A 21,323-nucleotide genomic window follows, 5' to 3' on the forward strand; every position below is an offset into this window, starting at 1 on the left:
CAAAGCTAGAATTCAGCTCGGGCGTCCGAGGGAAGTAACTCTAAATTTAGCCCTCACCGAGTAAGTATTGTAGGCATACATGCTGACAATGGCCTGTTGGTTGGAAATCCAGAGTTGCAGACCCCTGTGGCATAAACCTTCTGGCTGAATAGATCCAGTTTTTTTGCATCTCCATTCTTGGGGGAAAGGCCTGCAAACCCTGCCACTCTCTCTGGTTAGTAGCATCCATCACCAGAGAATCAGGTTGTGGGTGAGTGTATAAATGTTCATAGCCCTTGGAGGGCACGAAGTACCACTGTTCATTGCACTTGGTGCCACTGATGGCTGTCTCTGGATCTAGGCAAAGGGGATCAGCCCCTTTCAATCCTCCTCTTGTTCTGCCCTGGCGATTGGGACTGGTGCCAAAGGCTGGAGTGTCCCCGAGACACTCCATGGTGGTACCTAGAGTCCTTGGCCATGTCCTTCTTTGGCGCCTGGTCTCTTGAGAGCGCGCTCCACACCAAAGATGACATGCTGGTAGTGGGATCCTCAGCACCGGGGCTCCAAGTGCTGTTGAAGAGCTGCCTCCATGACAAGGATTTTAAGCTACTGCACTCTCTTTCAGGGTTCTTGGTTGGAATTCCCAACAGATTTTCCAGTGGTCTTTTTGGTGACCCTCACCCAGACACTGTAAACAGGAGGTGGGGGAGTCACTTTTTGGCATGTGCTTTGTGCAGTCTTTGCAGATCTTGAAGCCCGGGGATCACAGCATGCCCCGGAGGCAACAAATAAAGGGGGGAAACCCCCATAACTTAAACTTACAACTGTCATAAACAGATAGTTTAAGGGTTAATGTCTCTTATACCTGTAAAGGGTTAACAAACAGGGAACCAAAAACACCTGACCAGAGGACCAGTCAGAAAACAAGATACTTTCAAATCTCGGTAGAGGGAAGCCTTTGTTTGTGGTTTTTGGGTTTTGCTTTGTTCTCTCTGGGTCCTGGAAGGGACAAGACGTGCAACCAGGTTTCTTGCCAATCTCCTTGCTACAGTCTCTTATATATTCAGAATAGTGAGTATTAAGTAGAACAGGCGGTTATAGTCTTTTGATTGTTTTCTATATTTGCAAATGTGTATTTTGCTGGAAGTATTTTAAATTGTATATTGCTGGGGGGACGCTTCTTTTTAGTGTCTATAAGCTGAAAGACCTTGTAACTTTTACCATCTAAATTAGAGACAACTTTTACTTTTTTTTTTTCTTTTTATTAAAAGTTTTGCTTTTAAGACCTGTTTGATTTTTTTCCCCTTGTTGAGGCTCAAGGGAACGGAGTCTGTACTCACCAGGGAATTGGTGGGGGAAAGGAGAGCGAGGAAGGCAAAGGGGAGGGGGAAGGGACATTCCCCCCTGTTTTAAGATTCAAGGGGTTTGAATCACAGTGATTTTCCATGGTAATCCAGGGAGGGAAAGCCTAGGAGAGGCACTGGTGAGGGAAAGAGTTTACTTTCTTTGTCTTAAGATCCAGGGGGTCTGGGTCTTGGGGGTCCCCAGGGAAGGTTTTGGGGGGACCAGAGTGTATCAGGCACTCCAAGTCCTGATTGGTGGCAGCTATCAGATCTAAGCTGGTAATTAAGCTTAGGGGAATTCATGCTGGTACCCCAACTTTTGGACTCTAAGGTTCAGATTGGGAAAATATACTATGACAACTACTAACTCTACTAAACTACACTATCTGAATAAACAAGGTAAGTACAACAGGAATCAAACTGCTAGGTCACTTGCCAGAGCAAGAGCAAGGGAAGTGACAGCTACCGTCACTGGAGGTAAGGAGGAACTGAAGGGGTGGCGGATCGGCAGGGCTCTATACTGGGCACCATGAGGGTGCAACTCCATGGGGCTCCCAGGCCAACCTTAAGGTTGCTGCTAGGGAAAAATCTTCTGGATACTGGGCACGTATGTGCGCACACACCCGGTTGGAATCGACATGAACAAGCACTCAAAGAAGAAAAGACGGTTACTCACCTTTGTAACTATTGTTCTTCGAGATGTGTTGCTCATATCCATTCCAGTTAGGTGTGTGTGCCGCGCGTGCACGTCTGCCAGAAACTTTTTACCCTAGCAACTCCAGTGGGCCGGCAGGTCGCCTCCTAGAGAGGCGCCGCCATGGCGCTTGATATATACCCCTGCTGGCCCGCCCGCTCCTCAGTTTCTTCTTGCCGGCTACTCCGACAGTGGGGAAGGAGGGCGGGTGTGGAATGGATATGAGCAACACATCTCGAAGAACAACAGTTACAAAGGTGAGTAACCGTCTTTTCTTCTTCGAGTGATTGCTCATATCCATTCCAGTTAGGTGAATCCCAAGCCTTACCTAGGCAGTGGGGTCGGAGTGAGAAGTCGCGGCATGGAGCACTGCTGAGCCGAAGGCCGCGTCATCTCTGGACTGCTGGACCAGGGCGTAATGGGAAGCGAAAGTGTGGACCGATGACCAGGTCGCTGCCCTACAGATCTCTTGGATCGGTACTCGGGCAAGGAAAGCCAGTGATGATGCCTGCGCCCTGGTAGAGTGCGCAGTCACACGGCCCGTAGGGATGTGAGCCAAGTCATAACAGGTCCTGATACAGGACGTTACCCACGAGGATATCCTCTGCGAGGAAATAGGAAGGCCCTTGACACGGTCCGCTATCGCCACGAAGAGCTGGGGGGACTTGCGAAACGGTTTGGTCCTCTCCACATAAAACGCTAGTGCCCGATGGACATCCAGCGAGTGGAGTTGTTGCTCCCTGCGGGACGAATGGGGCTTTGGGAAAAAGATGGGAAGGAAGATCTCCTGGTTAATGTGAGAGGCTGAGACCACCTTAGGGAGAAAGGCAGGATGCGGTCTCAGCTGCACTTTGTCCTTATGGAAGACCGTATACGGGGGGTCTACCATGAGGGCCCGGAGTTCCGACACCCGTCTAGCTGAGGTGATGGCCACTAGAAAGGCGGTCTTCCAGGAGAGGTAGAGCAGGGAGCAAGTCGCTAACGGCTCAAATGGAGGGCCCATGAGCCGAGCCAGAACGAGGTTGAGATCCCATGAAGGGGCAGGGGGACGGACCTGTGGGTAGAGACGTTCCAGCCCCTTCAGGAATCTCGCCACCATAGGGTGGGAGAAGACAGAACGGCCATCTCCTCCTGGATAAAAGGTGGAGATGAGTGCTAGGTGAACCCGAAGGGACGATATCGCCAGACCCTGGCCCTTGAGGGACCAGATGTAGTCCAGAATATTGGCGACGGAAACCTCCATAGGGAGAAAACCCTTCTCCGAGCACCAACAGGAAAAACGCTTCCACTTGGCTGAATACGTAGCTCTAGTGGAAGGCTTCCTACTGCCCAGGAGAACCTCCCGAACCGGGGTAGAGCAGCGTAACTCGGAGCTGGTCAGCCACGCAGGAGCCATGCCGTGAGATGCAGAGACCAAAGGTCCAGGTGACAGAGTCTGCCGTGGTCCTGGGTGATCAGATCCAGGTGAAGGGGCAGGGGAACTGGGTTGGTTATTGAGAGGTCCAGCAACATGGGGTACCAATGTTGCCTGGGCCACACTGGGGCTATCAGAATCACACGAGCTCTGTCCCTGCACACCTTGAGGAGGACCTTGTGGATCAGCGGAAACTATGGGAATGCATAAAACAGATGTCGCCCATGGGATAAGGAAGGCGTCCACTAATGACCCGGGCTCCCGACCCTGAAAGGAGCAGAATGCCTGGCATTTCCTGTTCCCCCTGGACGCGAAGAGGTCCATCCGGGGACGACCCCACCTCTGGAAGAGTGAGAGGGCGACGTCTGGGCAAAGGGACCACTCGTGTGAGCGGAAGGATCTGCTCAGGCGATCCGCCAGTGTGTTTCGTACTCCAGGGAGGTAGGAGGCCGTGAGGTGAATGGTATGGGCTATACCAAATTCCCAGAGCAGCGTTGCCTCCTGACATAGGGGAGAGGATCTGGTGCCGCCCTGCTTGTTGATATAGTACATGGTCGTCGTATTGTCGGTGAACACCGCGACACAGCGACCTTGAAGGTGATGGACGAACGCTTGACAAGCAAGACGGACCGCTCTCAACTCCCGTATGTTGATGTGGAGGTTCAGTTCCTGGGGGGACCACAGGCCCTGAGTCCTCAGGGTTCCGCTATGCGCCCCCCAGCCCAGATCTGAGGCGTCTGTCAGGGATGCCGAGGGTTGGGGCGGATGGGACAGGAGCCCTGCACACACGACGGACTGGTCTAGCCACCACCGGAGGGAGTCCAGTACTCCCTGGGGGATGGTGACAACTGTGTCTAACGAATGTCTGGCGGGCCGGTACTGCGCGATAAGCCAAGATTGGAGGGGCCTCATGCGGAGTCGAGCATACGCTGTCACGAACGTACAGGCCGCCATATGGCCCAGGAGGGTCAGACATGTTCTTATGGAGGTCAGGGGGGCCGCCTGCAAGCGCAGAATGATGGCCGATAGCGACTGGAACCTGGGCAATGGTAGCAAGGCCCTGGCCAAGGTGGAATCCAGAACGGCCTCCATGAACTGTATTCTCTGCGTGGGGAGCACAGTGGACTTGTCCACATTGACAATGAAGCCTAGGGCAGCAAAGAGGTTGCTGATCCTGCGGACCTGGTCGCGGACCTGCAGCTCTGATGTGGCCTCGGACCAACCAGTCGTCGAGTTAGGGGAACACGTGAATGCAGCTGCGCCGAAGATGTGCGACGACGACTGCCATGCATTTCGTGAATACCCTCGGGGCCGTAGAAAGGCCAAATGGGAGGACCGCAAATTGATAATGCTGGGGTCGACCACAAAGCAAACGAAACATCTGTGCTGTGGAAATATGGCGATATGAAAGTAAGCGTCCTGCATGTCGAGGGCGGCATACCAGTCTCCAGGATCCAGCGATGGGATGATGGTCCCCAGGGATATCATGCGGAACTTGAACTTCACCATATGCTTGTTGAGTTCTCGCAGGTCGAGGATAGGCCTGAGGCCTCCCTTGGCCTTGAGGATCAGAAAGTATAGGGAATAAAACCCCTTGCCCTTCTCGCTCTCTGGAACCTCTTCTATGGCTCCCTTGTCGGTCGAGGAGCGTCTGTACCTCCTGACGGAGGAATTGCTCGTGAGAGGGGTCCCTGAAGAGGGATGGGGGAGGGGGTGATGAAAACTGCAGGCGGTAACCGGCCTGTACAGTGCATAAGACCCAGTGGTCAGATGTTATTTGGGTCCACGCCTGGAGGAGAAACTAAAGACGGTTGGAAAACTGTGGGAAAGGATCCGAAGGGGAAACTGGTACTGCGCCCTCGGGCGCACCTTCAAAATGAAGGCTTGGGTCCGGGTGGGGCCTTGGAGGAGCCTTGGTTCTGCCCCCCTTGGCCACCCGACTGTCTGCGCCTACTGTTCCTGCCCCGGCGCCTATTAAGGTCCTGCTGTGGGCGGAACTGGGGATACGGCCGGTGTTGTTGCTGCTGGTTCTGCGGCCGGAAGGGTCTGCGCTGCGTCACGGGCGCGTGCATCCCCGAAGAGCGCATGATGACGCGATTGTCTTTAAGGCTCTTTAGCCTGGGGTCTCTCTTGTCTGTAAACAGGCCCTGGCCTTCGAAGGGGAGGTCCTGGATGGTATACTGGAGCTCCGGTGGAAGGCCAGAGACCTGAAGCCAGGATATGCGGCGCATCATAAGCCCCGAGGCAAGGGTGCGAGCGGCCGAGTCTGCAGTGTCCAATGAGGCCTGCAGCGAGGTCCTTGCGACTTTCTTGCCCTTGTCAAGAATCGCCGCAAATTCTTGACGTGCCTCCTGGGGCAACAGCTCCTTAAACTTGTCTGCCGCTACCCAGGAGTTAAAAGAGTAGCGGCTAAGGAGGGGCGGTTGGAGACCTTGAGCTGTAGCGCGCCCGCCGAATAGACTTTACGGCCTAGGAGGTCCATCCGCCTCGTCTCCTTAGATTTGGGTACCGGGGCCTTTTGCCCATGGCGCTCCCTCTTGTTCACCGACTGTACCACGAGGGAGCATGGTGTCGGGTGGACGTGCAGGAATTCATAGCCCTTGGAGGCGGCCATGTACTTTCTCTCCACGCCTCGTGCGGTAGGAGGGATGGAGGCCGGTGACTGCCAGATAGTAGTGGCATTTGGTCCTAATGAAAGGCAGGGCGACCCTGGTGGGAGCATCTGCGGAGAGGATGCTGACCACCGGATCCTCGATCTCAGCAACCTCCTCCGCTTGTAAATTCAAGTTTTGCGCCACGCGCCTGAGGAGGTCCTGATGTGCCCTGAGGACGAGGTGCTTGCCACTGCCTCATCAGGGGAAGATGACGAGGAGACCCCTAGCATCAGAGCGTCCACAAGGGGTTCTGTCTGGACCTGGCCCTCCGGCTGTGGAGGGAGCTCTGGGTCCTGGTGGGTGGACCTGTCCTCGCCTTCCAGAGAGGGAGGGGGGCGAGATAGCATTGACTCTGGTGGCCTTCGGTCCGCTGCAGGTCGGGGAGAAGTATGTTGCGGACCCTGGGCTTGATGGTATGCCCAGGGAGTCCAAAACCCCCACTGCTGTGGTCCTTGGTCTTGAGGCGGAGGGTCCTGAAAGAGGGCCACGTGTCTGTCCGGGCCCAGTGTATAAACGCTGTCCGCCTGAGAGGAGACCGATGGCTGCCTCGAAGGCCATGGAGGTGCTGAACTCGGCTGATAAGCATCTCTCAGTCCTGACACCGATGATCCTCTCGGTGCCGAGGATCGGTACCGGGAGCCATACCGGTACCGGGACCGGTCTGGTACTCGGTGCCGGGATCCGGACCGGGACCTGCCTCCAGCTCGGTGCTGGGATGGGGACCGCGATCTACGTCCGGTGCGGTGCCGGGATGGCGCTGGGGACCGGGACCTGCCACCAACGCGGTTCCGGGAGGTCGACCGGGACCTGCCACCGGCTCGGTGCCGGGAGGTTGACCGGGGAATTGATTGCCGACGCGAACGGCTCCTAGAGTCCCGGTGCCGGTATGGAGACGAGCCAGACCGGGACCGTACCGACGTTGACCTGCGCCGCGAGTGCGACCGTTACCACCTAGGAGAGCGGTGCCGGGACTGCGAGCGGCACCGAGAGCGTGAGCGTTCACCTCGTCGGGGCCTCGAAGGCGATCGATGCTTGGATTCCGGAGACGGCGCTCTCAATGTCGGCTTGCCTGTGGAGATGACCCGTACCGGGGGTTGAGGCTGGGATGGCTCAGTCAGAGCTATCAAGTCCCGCGCCGAAGCGAAGGTCTCCGGCGTGGACGGGACTAATGGCTCGACCCCAGATCTTAAGGGGGAGCTAGGAGGGGCCGGACTCGACGGCAACCCTGCAGGCGGTGTCACTGCCGAGATAGGTGCCGGGCGCTCCACTCGAGCCTGCCGAGATGATGTCGCAGACGTTGAGGGTCTTTGATCGGATCCCGGTCCCGGGGATGGGCGGTGCCAGGGTGTCTTTCCGGTGCCGGCGCGGTCCAGTGCCGGTGTAGAGGTGGCCGGCTGTGCTGATGGCACCGGATTCAGTGCCGCTTCCATCAAAAGAGTCCACAGTCTTTGATCTCTTTCTTTGTTCAAGGCTTAAAGGCCTTGCAGATGCGACACTTCTCAGCGATATGCGATTCCCCGAGGCACTTCAGGCACGCGTCATGGGGATCGCTAGTTGGCATCGGCCTCTTGCAGGCCGAGCACTGCTTGAAGCCCGGCGAACCAGGCATGGGCCCGGTGCCGGGCGCCGGGAAGGGCAACAGCCCAACCCGCGAATAAGTTCTATAAACTATATACAACAACTACTAATTACTATACAACTCTAAACTACAACTATTGACAGTAACGAAGGAGAGCTAGGGACGTGGAGGACAGCAAGCCGCACTCCACAGTTCCAGCAACCGATACGGCGGTAAAAAGGAACTGAGGAGAGGGTGGGCCAGCAGGGGTATATATCAAGTGCCATGGCAGCGCCACTCTAGGGGGTGACCTGCCGGCCCACTAGAGTTGCTAGAGTAAAAAGTTTCCAGCAGATGTGCACGGGCAGCGCGCACACCTAACTGGAATGGATATGAGCAATCACTCGAAGAAGAAACCATGGTTTCAAAGAAATGGTACTTGTCTCTTACCACTTGGGCAAGGAGGGTTGTGGAGGCAACATGCTTGCAAGCTTCCCATGACAGAACAGCAACCCTTTTCGGCCCATTAAGGAATGGTAACAATTTAGGTTACATCCATGCTTGTGCCTTGTACCTTTCCTAAAACACATGGATTGCTCTCCCATGATGATCAATAACGTGACATGAATAGCCCCTTTAATCATAGGATCTTGGTAAGCTTCAACTTACATCTGCAGGCCTAGACTGAGCCAGAAAGGAAGCAACTTTTCCAACGGCACATGGGAGTCAATAGCAGAATGGTTTCTCCAACTCTTACTAGTTTCCTCCTCAGACCAGAAAAAGGGGATGCTTGGGTTGGTCATCACAGCTGCCACATACCTTTATTGTGTTTTGCCCAGTTGTACTTGACAGGAGCTGTCTACAGCTTGGATGGATCAGATAGCCTCAAGGACACTATGCAGACTGATGTTAACTACCCACAGCAGGTAAATAGATAAATGTCTCTTAATTTCAGTTGGTTTTAACCATCAGACTTCAAGTCAAATGAAAGAAACAAAAACAGACCTTTTTACCATATTTCTTTCAGTCCAGTCCTTAAAATCTTTAGTCATCTCTCCAATATTCTCTGATAAGCCTTATAAAAATGTATATGGCAACCTACTGTTTAAGCTCCAGGTTTCCCTGCTGTTTTACATTCAGTATCTTTTTTTATTTTTAGAATGAAGAGGGACCCAACGATAATACACAGTATGTTGGCATCACAGCCAAGAACATTCCTCGACATGCTCAGGAGGCCGCAGAGAACCTGGGTGTTGAACTAGCCCGCTTACTGCTGAGCAAGGGTGCTAAGCGTATCCTCAGTGTTGCAAAGCAGCTCAATGATGCTCGATAGACACTTCATTCCCACCCACCAGCAGCTCTTGCAGTTGGTATAATTCCTGCATGGTCAGAAGTTGGACAGAAAAAAACCATGGACTTCACTGCTGCACTGTTATCCTCCCTTAGGCGGAGTCTCTTAATTTACACTCGCATCCCATTTTCCTTGTGGAGCAGAAAACAAAACTTAAAATATTAAACTCTATAATTGGAGTAGTTATGCCTGTTCAGAGGATACAATCCTATTTGCAGTTTCTCTTCTGAGCTATCTTTTTGGGTGGTTTGTTTCAGCAACTTGTTTACCCCAAAACTATAAGCAAGCTCTTTTGAATACAGTAACAAAAATAACTCCATATAAGAAATAATACTAAAATGGTAAGGGATATACGGTGCCCTTTTTGGCTCATCTACACTTACCAGGGATCAATGTGTGGTAATTGATGCAGCGGTGGTCGATTTAGCGGGTCTACTTAAGACCCACTAAATTGACTGCAGATTGCTCAATTGTGGGAGAAACACAAAGGGTGTGGACAGGAGACATAGCATAGTATGGACCCCTCCTGGTAAGTAGATCTAAATATGATCTAAATATGCTAACATCCACTACATTATTCATGTAGCTGAAGTTGCCTAACTTAGATTGATCTCCCCCTATAGTGTAGATAAGGCCTGAATGAAGTCTAGCCTACACGTACCTCCTTTGGGCTTAATCTTGAGCCCTTCACTAACTGGCAATTGATTAATATGTGCCAAATAAGGCCCTTAATGACCTCTATTTTATTTATATTTAAACAGAAGAACCAACATTTCTGCACGCAAGGAATCTTATGGATGATGCAAGGACAAATGTCCATTCACTGCCATATCAATCAATACTACTTGAACTTATTTAAAAAACCATTAGTGTATTCATTGCCAGACTGAATTAACCATAACCGAGCACAGATATCTAACTGCAAGATGCATGAACTTTCCTTATAAATATCAACTATGACTTTTGAAACTAGGTTTTAAATTAGATATGTTCCTTTACACCACTGTGGGCAAATGTTTTGGCCTGAGGGCCACCTATGGGTATGGAAATTGTATGGCAGGCCATTAATGCTCACAAAATTGGGTTGGGGGTGCAAATGAGTTAAGGGTGCAGGAGGGGGGTTCGGGTTGTAGGAGGGTGCTCTGGGCTGGGCTTAGGGGGTTTGCAGGGTGGGAGGGGGATCAGGGTGGGGCAGAAGGTTGGCTCAGAAGTGCAGGCTTCAGGCAGCACTTAGTCAAGCAGCTCCCTGACGTAGTGGCATGTCCCCACTCCAGCTCCAATGTAGAGGTGCCGCCTGGGGGCTCTGCTATGCACTGCCCTGTCCACAGGCACCACCCCTACAGCTCCCCTTGGCCATGGTTCCCAGCCAATAGGAGCTGCAGGGGTAGAGCAGAGCCCCCTTTACTCCTGACCCTCCTCACCAGTTGGAGCACCAGAGCAGGGAATCCACAGCCTCTGCTCCCCAGCAGGAGCTCAAGGGCTGAATTAAAAGGCGTGCATCCTGCCTGCCAGCTGTAGTTTACCTACCTTTGCCTTACAGCAGGGGTGGGCAAACTGCATCCCAGGGGCCACATCTGGCTCTTCAGTCATTTTAATCTTGCCCTCAAACTCCTGCAAGGGAGCAGGATTGAGGGTGTGCCCTGCTTTGTGTGCTGTGGCTCCTAGAAGTAGAGGCACGTCTCCACTCTGCCTCCTATGCATAGAGGCAGCCAGGCTCTGCATGCTGTCCCCACCCCAAGTGCTGCCCCTGCAGCTCCCATTGCCCAGGAACCACCTCCTGTACCCTCAACCCCCTTCCTGATCCCCCTCCTGCCTTCCAAACCCCTTAGTCCTAACCCAGAGCACTTTCCTGCACCAACCCCTCATTCAGAGCCCACATCCATCTGGAGCCCTCACCTCCCCACCCATCCCAATTTCATAAGCATTCATGGCAAGCCCTAGACTTCTTATACCCAGATATGTCCCCTGGGCCAAAAAGTTTGCCCACTCCTCCTTACACTCTTAATTCTTCCAAGCACATACATTAGTAGAATATGCATTTGAACTAGTGACTCATCCCCATCATCTTTCAGGCCAGTAGTAATGTCCTGTTGGTGTTTTGTAAATGAAACAATGGGTTGTTTCCTTGTCTATACAACACCTATTGACAATACTTTACTTATGAAAGGAACTGTTTCCATGCCCATTTAAATCCTTGTTCTTCTTTAGGCATATACATATTAACTAACACCATTTCTGGCCACTGAAGTAGCAGTGGAAGGAATATAATGCTACAGTAATAGCAGGTCACCCCATACTTTATTACAAAAAACACTTTCTGGGCTGTGCAGGAAGTTACAAAGGCAACTACAGCAGATTTAGCAGTCTTCAAGTGAAAGGACATAGCTGAAAGAAAAATGGTTGCTGTTTTGTTAACTAAAAGCTTATACTAACCCTATAATTTTCTCTGGTTTGATCCTGTAGTGGCTGTACTGAGCTTCTGGCTGCCCATGCTGTCTGTTGAAACAGGTCAAACAAAGTACAGCTTCACTGCAGAATCAAAGTCATAGTTGTAACGTCTTAGACAAATAATTTTACAGTACATTAGTAAAGAGTCTCACCACTGCTGAGAGAAGTGAAAGCTGCCTTCTACTCAAGAGGGTGAGGGCTTGTTAGTTTACAATGTTTTGAATTGTTCTCATTGATCTGATGCAAGATGCCCTCAGCCTTAAAGTTAAAAGAAAAACATGCTATGTAGATATACATCTTTCAGAGCAGTGGCACTTTGAAACAGGTATTTAAACAAGAAGCAGGGGTTTCTTTAAAACAAAAAAACCCAAAAACTTTCTGAGAAAGTACACAGTGAGGCAGCTTCACAGTTGCATTCTGAGATGGCTCTTCTCAGTCCTCCGTCGGTACACATGAACAGTTACTTAGAGGATCCAGGAGGTTTGTTTAAGCTTTCCCCAGCAAAGCTCAGGGGGCGACTCTTGAAGATATAAAGGTGGACACCGCTTGTCCCCCGTACAAGTCTTTAAGGGTCAGTTTGCACTGCTAAGTCAAGTGGATGTCAGCAGAGGGGTAGGAAATTGCAGAACTAGACAGACCCCGCCGCAGCTTCCTATGCCACTAGGGCTTTGCACACAGCAGCTCCACCGGCCGGGGCCCACGCTAGGGTATCAGAGGGGTAGCCGTGTTACTCTGGATCTGCAAAAGCAGCAAAGAATCCTGTGGCATGTCTGTTAGTCTGTAAGGTGCCACAGGAGTCTTAGGGTTCCTAGCAGCTGAGTTAATTCTCAAAGCACGTGCGCACCGTTAGGCTGGGCTCCCCCCGCTTCGTACAACGGACAGCCGGACCCCAGGCAGCTTCCCCAGGGGAAGAGGCTGTTGCGCCTCTAGCCTCCGCTCCCCTTTTGCAGAAAAGCCGACTCTCTCAACACAGCTTAAGGCGCGGGGGCCTCGCGCTGTCCCCGCCCACGAGCCCGCTACGGATCCGCAGCTCCTTCGGCTGAGCCCTGTGGGCGGCGCTGAAAAGGGCCTTGGGGGCGAGGGAGGGGAGTCTCCGCCGGCGGCGCGGGGCCGGCCTTAGTATTCCTGCGATTGCTGCCTGCTCCCCTTCTTGCCGCTCTTGGCCGGCCCGGCTCCGCCGCCGCCGCCCGCCTTCTTGGGCAGCAGCACAGCCTGGATATTGGGCAGGACTCCGCCCTGCGCGATGGTGACGCCACCCAGCAGCTTGTTGAGCTCTTCGTCGTTGCGCACCGCGAGCTGCAGGTGCCGCGGAATAATGCGCGTCTTCTTGTTGTCCCGCGCCGCGTTACCCGCCAGCTCCAGGATCTCCGCCGTCAAGTACTCGAGCACGGCGGCCAAGTACACCGGCGCGCCCGCGCCAACTCGCTTCGCGTAGTGGCCGCGCCGCAGCAGCCGGTGCACGCGCCCCACCGGGAACTGCAGCCCGGCGCGGGACGAGCGAGATTTAGCCTTAGCGCGGGTCTTGCCGCTGCCCTTACCACGGCCGGACATGGCGCAGGAAAGCGGGGGCGACGCACGCGGCTCAGCGACCCGTTCCAAGAGCTCTACGCTGGCGCTGAAGGAGAAGCACGAACACCTCAGTCTGAGCGCAAGCCAACCCTACTCACCCACTATTTATTTATATAGTCCCCGGCGGAGACGGTGACGCTGCGCTCTGCCATTGGGTGGCCGCCCAGACGAATGTCTCTGCGGGATTGGTTAGCCTCACGATCCGGCAAAGTTTTATGCGTGTATTGGCTGCTAAAATGAGCCAATCGGAAGGCAGGGCGCCAAATTCAAAGGCCAAGGCGCCACTAACGGAACGGAGGAGCCTCGTTCTCAATGCTTTCCTAGCCCCTTTTTCCTAGGCTGGGTAGCAGCGGCCTTAGGCCTTCGCTGCTGAAGGGGCCGGTACGGAGCCTTGCCTTCCTCAGGACGGACACCCCGTGCCACTTATCTGGCCTGGGCTATGGCCACTGCTCCTCCCTAAACTCAGGGCCTGGGCATGAGAGCCAGCAGGGACCGTGAGGCCAGGATTTGAACGCCAGCTGGTAAATCCATTCTCCCACCCCCCACACCCATTGGTCATTGCCTGAAGCTGGTGGTGCACCTGCCCCCTGAGCAAAGTGATGGCAAGGGACAGACAATAATTATGTAAAGCAGCATGCTGGGGGAAATATGCTATATCCCACTAGTATGTCATCTGAATGAGAAAACAAACTTATTAGGGGCAAGGGATGGCAGGGGTGCCTGGGTTCTCTTCCTCCCCTGGCCTCTTTCCCAGCTCCATGGACAAGAGATTCAAGTCACATTTGTGTAGCTTGTGTGGATTATTGCCAGTAATGCTAATGTCTACAGCTCCATGATGCTCATGGAACATTAACACCAGTATTGGACAAATTACCTCTGTTCCCAACCGAAGCATAGAAAAAAAATTCAGCAGACAGAGACCAGTGTAAGGATCTTTACTCACATCTGAAAAGGGGTCTTGTGATTCACAGAGACAAAGCAAGGTCACTGCAGCCATTTGGAGGGGAACCAAAGAAAGTAAAACGTGGATCACGAAGTGCTGGCATTTCCCTCATGCCTGGCAGCTCAGTCAAACATCATAGAACAAGCGTACTAGTTGGTACCGGATCAAAAATGCAGTTGTGCTGCCCACTACCTACAGAGGGAAAAACAAGGAAGAGAATTGGAATCCAGCTGTGCTAACTATTTTACAGAGTGGTATGAAGATTAAGTCCCTGTATCAAACAACTTATTAGTACTTTTGCATATGACCAACCTCTCTGTAAGTAACACAGGAGTTAATTTAAAATATTTCCACATCTTTACTTACATGGGAGGTGGGGTGGAAATGAGAACACTGGGCAAGATTATTTTCTCTGAGGAGCATAGACTCAAACAAGATTAGGATGGGAAGAGACCTCAGAAGGTCATCTAGTCCAACCCCCTGGTCAAAACAGGACCAACCCCAACTAAATCATCCCAGCCAGGGTTTTGTCAAGCCTGACCTTAAAAACCTCTAAGGAGGGAGATTCCACCACCTCCCTAGCAGTATGGTTCTTTAGAGCAGAGCAGAGCTACCCTGGGGAGGTGAGAATCAATCCAGGCAATAGCAAGCTTGTTGGTGTGATAGAAGGGAAGGAGTACAGGGGTAGAATCATATGTTCCCAATGCTCGAGAAGTTTAGTGTGGATCCACATCCACTGTGGAGTACGTCGTCCTCCTCCCTGAGGGAGTATTGCCTGACCTGGATGAGCAGCAGTAGGACAGTGAGGGTTTGCTCTGGAGCTGGTCCAATAAGCTTTATAACAAAGTTAATGAGTGTCATGTTATTGCACTCTGTGTATTCTTCATCTTCATCCAATTCCTGTCTCACATCCACTATATGTAAGGTCTCTGATACCTGGGGAAGAGAAGTGTGTTAAGCACCATTTAATCAGATGCATTAGTTGTTTACTACTTAGAGCCTAGTATGGTGCAGGCAGATGTACTGAAAGCTTCTTCCACAAAACCCTGTCAACAATGCCTTCTGTTTTTCCACTTCTATGTTCTGATCCAAAACTCAGTGAAATCAATGGAAAGACAGATCAGGCCCCTGGCAATCACTGCTAGTCATGCTTCATTTTGCAAGGTTTTAGTAACACGGACAAATGTCCACTAGAGATTGGGATGAGACTATACTGAACTTGTTTCCTTTTACTCAGGACTTGACCTCAGGTGCCCAGAGGCATGGGGTGGAGATGGGGTTATGCACTGCCACCAATTCCCAAATGTATGGTTGCTATTGGAAGGCAAATTTTACTTGTCTTTCTCAGGTTACCTTTAGAATATACTTTCCCAGTGCTGAAAGACTTTTCGTTCTGAATTTAGAATAACTCATCTCCAGCTTCCCTGTATCAGGATTGAACCTGAAAAGAACATTGAAATATTAGTCCAATTTGCAGTGAAGAGGCAGCTTAATCTCTCTATAAAACAGACAGGGTTGTTTAAAAAGTGGATGGTGGAAACAGCTGGACTAATCCTATGCACGTAATAGGCCCAGTAATGTTAGGAATCTCAGGTGTGTAGCCACTCAAATAAGGCAGGGACAGGAGAATTGGGGGCGGGGGGAGCTGAAAGAGGGGGCATTAGTTGGTTGTATTTAAATTGCCACAACATCCTCAGAGTAGAAAAGCCACACACACATAGTGTCACTGCTATACTGCAAGAACTGTCAAAATCTCACCTGTGCTGTTAGGAACAACCATTTTATAACATTGTTAAGGAACAATGTTACAGCTCTGGTCTTTACAAGGCTATAACATTATTTGTTAACATGGTTATAACTCAGACTACAAACCATTACCAAAGCATATTAGGGACAGGTGCATTGTAACTAGATCCTCCAGCATGGTTGATTTTACATCACAGACATAAACTTGGTTTGCATTAAGTCATGCTAGTAGTAAAATGCCACATCAGGACTCAGCAATTTCTACCTTCTGGGAACCGGACATTACTATTGCTGTTTGGTGGGAGACAATTTTCTGCTGGGCTGAATTTACAGGGCAGCAGCTCCTCTCTTTACACCCTGCTGTTTGCAACAGGAAAGGTTAGAGTTTTTTGTTAAGTTTAAATGTTGTGAAAAACACTGGAAACCATAAAATCATGGCAACCACAATCTTTCTAGGTCCACAGTTTTCTCCGGTCCTTGGGCAAGAAGAGGGCAGTTGTTGCCAAGTGAAATTCCCCACACAGTCTGGTAAATGTCTCTAGCTGATTGAGGTCTACATTTCACTTCTCATTCCCGCCTCCAGCCACAGCAGATGAGGCATGTATTTTATCCTTTAGAGAAATCTGCAGACACCCTCACCCCCATTTCAGACCCAAAACAAAGGCATCTCCTTGTTCCAAATACATTGCATCTTACAGTCACTTACGCATTTGTTACCTGGGCAGCCGATGACGAGGACAAGGAATGATGTGGAAGAGCTGAGGCAAAGAGTAAAGGAAGTTGAGCACTTGTGGGATGAAGAAGAGCAGCATTGTCTTACTGAAGTGCCCAAGGATCCCCACCACAGCAAATGTCATACCAGCAAAATAGCAGAAGGTGTCGCCTACAAACACGCTGGATGGATACCTGCAACCCACAGACAGAAAGAATGGGGATGGGGCATAGTATTAGCGTTGAAGATCAAGTAGGGGCATTGGCATTTGCAATCTTACTGCAAGATTTTAAATCTAGTTCCTGAGCTATTTGTTGGAGTAGGGGATGGGAGGACAGATTGTCTTGTGATCAAACCACAGAACCTGGAGTCAGAAGTCCCTGTTATTGTGCAGTTTTCTGGTGCAATCAAAGGCTTCCAATGGATCAATGTACCAGAATCTATGTGCTCCAGCCAGAATATAGAATACTTTGATCAGCCGCCCATTATTCTATTTCTGAGAGCTTGTGAATGTTTCATTCCTGGTCTCCTCTCTAAGTATAAGGGGGAGGAGGGAGCCTTATGATACTATGAATGCTTGTTTATTCCATGCAGTCTCTTACCAGTTGTGATAAAGCAGCCCCAGAGTAGTAAAGAAAAAAGGAATCATGAAGTAGAGAGAAAAAATGTGATCATCTCTATAGTCTCCTGTAGAAAAGAGAGAAATAACAAATTACTGACAACTCAAAGTGAGCCACAGTGGGCCAGAAGTATGTCCTGGAGTCAGGGTGTGGATCTGTCCATCTTAGGTTTGTATACAGTGTCTGTCAAGAAGGTATCCGGAGAGTCCTCGGGAGAGTTACACTAATACACTGATTAGATACAAATGGTTGTCATGGCCCCACTTGGTACATAAGTATTATCCTCATCTGAAGATCTGCTCATCTTTCTAGACATCAAACAGTTCCAAGTACAGGCACCTAGCTCCCTTAGATCTTTGCACTGATTCAGAGCCCGAAAAAGACACATACATTTTCCTTACCATTTAATTCAACAACATTGAATGTGATTATGGAAGCAGCTATCACCAGAGACTGTCCTGCCTCAAGCCCATTAATTCCAGCAAGAATGTTGATGGCGTTGGTGCAAAACACTGCTAGCATGCCCATGTACACATAGTACAGGATACCTGCAGATCAGACAAAGAGAAGGGCCTTCACGTCCAAGTTTTAAAGGGGGGGTCTAGATTCAAATTTTGTAATATGTACCACTTTGCCTTAATGAATGATCACAGCACACTCCACAATAGTCTAATAATAAACATCTCTTGCTCACAAGAAGTTGGTATTACATACACACACACAGATATGGAAACAGAGACAAAGACGGATGATGGTGCAGAGTTCACAAAAACAAGTCAGTGACAACACTGAGAAGAGAATCCAGGCCTTCAGATTCCTAGTTCTGCGCTTTGGTCAATTTGCCATTCACATTTAAGCACCAACAGCATTTGGCACTCATGAACTTAGAGCCTGATCCTGTAAAAGTGTTAAGTGCTTCTCTGGGCAAAGCTGAGAATTGCTGAACTAATAACTTCATAAGGCTATCAACCCAGTTCTCTGGTACCACAGTCTATGTTCCAAATAATGAATCTGCATTGGGAGGAAACCTACAACTGTGCACAAATTGCCACCTGCCATCCTCAGGAACTGTGGCTTTGGGTCGCCTTTTTACCCTTGTGGCTAGTGTTAAGCTGATGATCTTTTTGTGCTCCGTCACTCACCCAGGTCCAAGTGCATCCCCAATAACACCCGGAAGGGCTTGGGCACCACAACAGTTGTGTTCCCAAAGTTAGTGAAGTAGACCATAAGCAGAGGAAGGGAGGCCATGGTAGGAAGTAGCAGCTTGTGTCGCCAGCGCAGGTTCAGAACATCATCTGCAAAGCCCAGGAAGATCATGCAGCAGATGGCAAGAAGGGAGCCAATGAACTCCACAAACTGCAAGACAGAGAGATGACAGGACCATGGTTATTAGATACATAGCCACCAGTCCTCTTTTTCACATGCCAAGGAAATCACATTTGGCTTTGAGATATGATACATTTGAAGACCCCCAACAAAATATGAGTGTATTTCACTCCAAGTCTTAGCTACATGCAAGCTATCCTCACTGAGACTTGCAGATCCTAAGCCCATGGTGGAGAGCAATACAGGTTTTAAAAAGCATCATGGAGGGAGACACTTACCTCATCGTGTGGAAATGCCTTGCACTGCTCCTCTACAAAACAGCTCAGAAAAGGCACGGGAATAAAGCAGAAAAGGATGATCAGGAACACAGCCCCACTGATCACACCTTGGGATTCAGGACTGAAACACAAAAAGAGGGGTGGGGAGGTTTAAGAAGAAAATCACTTTATATGCAGGCATTGAGAACTTTGCAGCTAGTCCTGCTTTCTCACTGCTTCTCCACTGGAATGTCATAATACAGGGAATATCCAGCTGTAGTGGTGTAATGTTTTGAGCCCAATATTCCTGATATCCAACAGCAATAAAGCTATTAAACCTCACAACAAATTTTTAGCCTCTTAAAATTCATTGTATTGTAGCCCCGAATGAAGATAAGCCCATACCCAATAAGATAATATTCAGGTACTGACCTAGCAGTTTCCCTTTACTGTACATCTGCATTTACTAAATCTTTCCTATTGATTAGAATATACATTCTCTTTGTAAATGCCAGTGCCTGTGCTGCTGCTTAGCCAAACAGCTTGTAAGTGACTGTAAAATAAAAAAATTATAAACAGAGATTGGGTTGAACCAGAATTTCAGATCCTAACTCTCACAAAATATGAGGAAAGTCAGAGGTCCAGAGCAAGAGAATCCACAGGTAGCATCTTCATTGAAGCACTACAGCAGTGCAGCAGCAGCTGTGCCGCTGTAGTGGTTTATAAGTATACAAGCCCAATGTGGTGCCTGGATTGGTTTATGTTTACGGAACAATTAAAGGGAAGATAGAAGTGATTAATCAACACAGGAACATAAGACAATCACATTGGCTACAGTTGCTAGATTTGAGAAGTATCCTTTACAAAGCAGCACCTACTTCTGACAGTTCTGAATGTTGTTACCAGAAAACAGAGAGACCCAAATACCACTTAATAAATAATATGCATACAGTAGTTTGGATTGCTCTGGCACCTTCCAGCAAATAATTTCAAGGTACTTAATTGTTTAAAACTGAATTAGTTAAGTCTCACAACAACCCAAATATCATCCTAATTAAATGAAAAGAGAGACAGAAGCAGAGATGTGTGTAAGATCATACATCAAAATCAATTGCCTTTTCCATGCTTTAATCAGTAGATGCTTTCTCTTTATTTTAGTCATTTTAAAATGTCAAGCAATTTGTAACTACCATGATTATTACTATGCAATAAAACTTAATGAATCAGTAGCTGTTACTCACATGGGCTGTTTAGAAGTTTTGTTCAAATCTATCCCGAAGAGCTTGGCAGCAATGAAATGATCCTTGAAGGCTGGGATCAGCGTCAGGGTAGCCACGAACCCCAGGAGAGCACCACAAAAATTAATCAGCAAGGGGATCACAGGTAAGCCCCACATATCAGAGACACCCTCGAGGAACAAGAGGATTTTTGTGGGGGGAAGCAGCAGCAAAACTGATCACAAGAGTCACTCAGTTGCTAAAGTCAATGTACTCACTCTGTATACATGTGTTTATATACTGGTTACAGTATGTGTGTCTAGATATACGTTCCACTGTTTGAATGTGGGTGTACAGCTCCAGGATCAGCTGCATTCAAGTCTGATTCTGAATTTGACTACTGATCCTCACAGTTTACAAATATGTAAATAAAAATTGCCTCCCCTGCTTCAGCAGTGCGGCGCTTCTCAGAGGAGGGCGTGGGTGAATCTTCTCCTTCAGGTTGGGCTAATCCAAGCTCTTTGCTTTCTGATAAAATACACAAATAATAAAGCACAAAACAGAATCACATCAAAATACTGAGCTTCTTCCCTTACCCGGTTGGCTTTAAAAAAACAACAAATCCAGAAGCTTTTTTCTCTCGAGATCTTCACTTCCCTGAAGATGTTTCCAGTCGGACTCTATAACATGGCACCAACCTCTGCCCTTTTCTCGCAGAGAGGCGGCCGAGTACCTGACCGCCATCTTTGATAATGGCAAGGGAGACTAAAGGCCAAGTTAGGATTCTGACTAGACGTCATAGACGTTCAGGGGCTGGGATTGGATCGGCCCAATCTGGTGCAAGGGGGAAATACCAATGTCCCCACTTAGCTCTGGGAATTAGTTCATCAGTGCCTCTCCGGATGCAGCTGGGTTGAGGTTTGCAGTGAGAACAGCTGAACGAGCTAAGTGCCAAATTTTGGGGTTAATGTAAATTAATTGCAAACTGATGGCGGCCCGGACGCCCATTACCCACATCAAAGATGGCTACCTGAAGCGTCATATGGTGCCTCGTTGGCCATGCGCCTGCTTTTAATTACGCGTCATCTTCTTTTCATTGGACCCAGTCTGGGTGCACCGAGTCCAATGGCAATTCAAAGTGTCAGTGACGTGCTGCTGATTTACAGAGGAGGGTTCTAGTCCGTTAGGTGCAGTATTACAGGGGTTGATCCTCAGTCCCATTTTTATGAGCTGTCCCTAATTTTCTCCAAAGTGGTTTGTGTTTAAGAGACTTTCATGATCACTCTGTGGGAGTCAATGAAGTGACTCTTTGCCGCACTTTCGCATTATGATGATTCGCTTCCTCTTATTGCAACAGCCAGGATAATTCTGTAGTGCTGCGCAGAGGGTAACTAGTATAATTATTATTGCTACTGTAGAAATATTTAATTATGGTACTTTTTTTTGCAAGAGATCAGCAGTGTATTTTTGTTGATTGTCATGATGCCAGTCA

At 49.6% G+C, this 21,323-nt stretch overlaps 3 protein-coding genes across 6 annotated transcripts in view; 1 reads left to right on the forward strand and 2 right to left on the reverse strand.

The window, feature by feature from the left end:
* The window catches only part of LOC115637131 (porphobilinogen deaminase-like), a 46,437-nt gene extending 37,222 nt beyond the window's left edge, over nucleotides 1–9,215 (forward strand). For 2 of the 3 annotated variants that reach the window (XM_030538059.1, XM_030538062.1), the window contains 2 exons: nucleotides 8,482–8,568; nucleotides 8,802–9,215. In XM_030538059.1, the coding sequence (XP_030393919.1) occupies nucleotides 8,482–8,568; nucleotides 8,802–8,975 (261 nt within the window). In that variant the 3' untranslated portion in view covers nucleotides 8,976–9,215. The remainder of the gene's footprint in view (nucleotides 1–8,481; nucleotides 8,569–8,801) is intronic. The other variant, XM_030538060.1, reaches the window with a different exon arrangement.
* Nucleotides 9,216–11,272: 2,057 nt separating this feature from the next.
* LOC115637345 (late histone H2A.2.2) lies at nucleotides 11,273–13,130 on the reverse strand. The gene has a single exon (XM_030538540.1). The coding sequence runs from the start codon at nucleotides 12,990–12,992 to the stop codon at nucleotides 12,558–12,560; it is 435 nt and encodes a 144-aa protein (XP_030394400.1). The 5' UTR covers nucleotides 12,993–13,130; the 3' UTR covers nucleotides 11,273–12,557.
* An 800-nt stretch (nucleotides 13,131–13,930) lies between these two features.
* Nucleotides 13,931–20,596, reverse strand: DPAGT1 (dolichyl-phosphate N-acetylglucosaminephosphotransferase 1). 2 transcript variants are annotated; one of them, XM_030538539.1, is made up of 9 exons: nucleotides 19,856–20,566; nucleotides 18,636–18,756; nucleotides 18,174–18,387; nucleotides 17,433–17,579; nucleotides 17,014–17,098; nucleotides 16,417–16,605; nucleotides 15,307–15,394; nucleotides 14,734–14,889; nucleotides 13,931–14,145 (listed from the first exon to the last, which is right to left on the reverse strand). In XM_030538539.1, the coding sequence occupies exons 1-9, from the start codon at nucleotides 20,008–20,010 to the stop codon at nucleotides 14,080–14,082; spliced, it is 1,221 nt and encodes a 406-aa protein (XP_030394399.1). In that variant the 5' UTR covers nucleotides 20,011–20,566; the 3' UTR covers nucleotides 13,931–14,079. The 2 variants fall into 2 exon arrangements, with proteins under 2 accessions (XP_030394399.1, XP_030394398.1); XM_030538538.1 differs by lacking the exon at nucleotides 13,931–14,145 and having other exon boundaries at nucleotides 14,489–14,889; nucleotides 19,856–20,596.
* Between the last annotated feature and the right edge of the window lie 727 nt (nucleotides 20,597–21,323).

Source organism: Gopherus evgoodei, chromosome 19 (assembly GCF_007399415.2).
Source record: "Gopherus evgoodei ecotype Sinaloan lineage chromosome 19, rGopEvg1_v1.p, whole genome shotgun sequence".
In the NCBI taxonomy this organism is placed as follows: Eukaryota; Metazoa; Chordata; order Testudines; family Testudinidae; genus Gopherus; species Gopherus evgoodei.

Coding starts and splice junctions, on each gene's coding strand:
- LOC115637345 (XM_030538540.1), bottom strand. CDS start 12,992: ATGTCCGGCCGTGGTAAGGGCAGCGGCAAGACCCGCGCTAAGGCTAAA.
- DPAGT1 (XM_030538538.1), bottom strand. CDS start 20,010: ATGTGGGGCTTACCTGTGATCCCCTTGCTGATTAATTTTTGTGGTGCT. Junction 15,395..16,416: donor CCTCGTCATCGGCTGCCCAG/GTAACAAATGCG, acceptor TGTTCTTTTCAG/GTTCAATCCTGATACAGGGA. Junction 14,890..15,306: donor TGGGAAAGTATATTCTAAAG/GTAACCTGAGAA, acceptor TCTCTTCCCCAG/GTATCAGAGACCTTACATAT.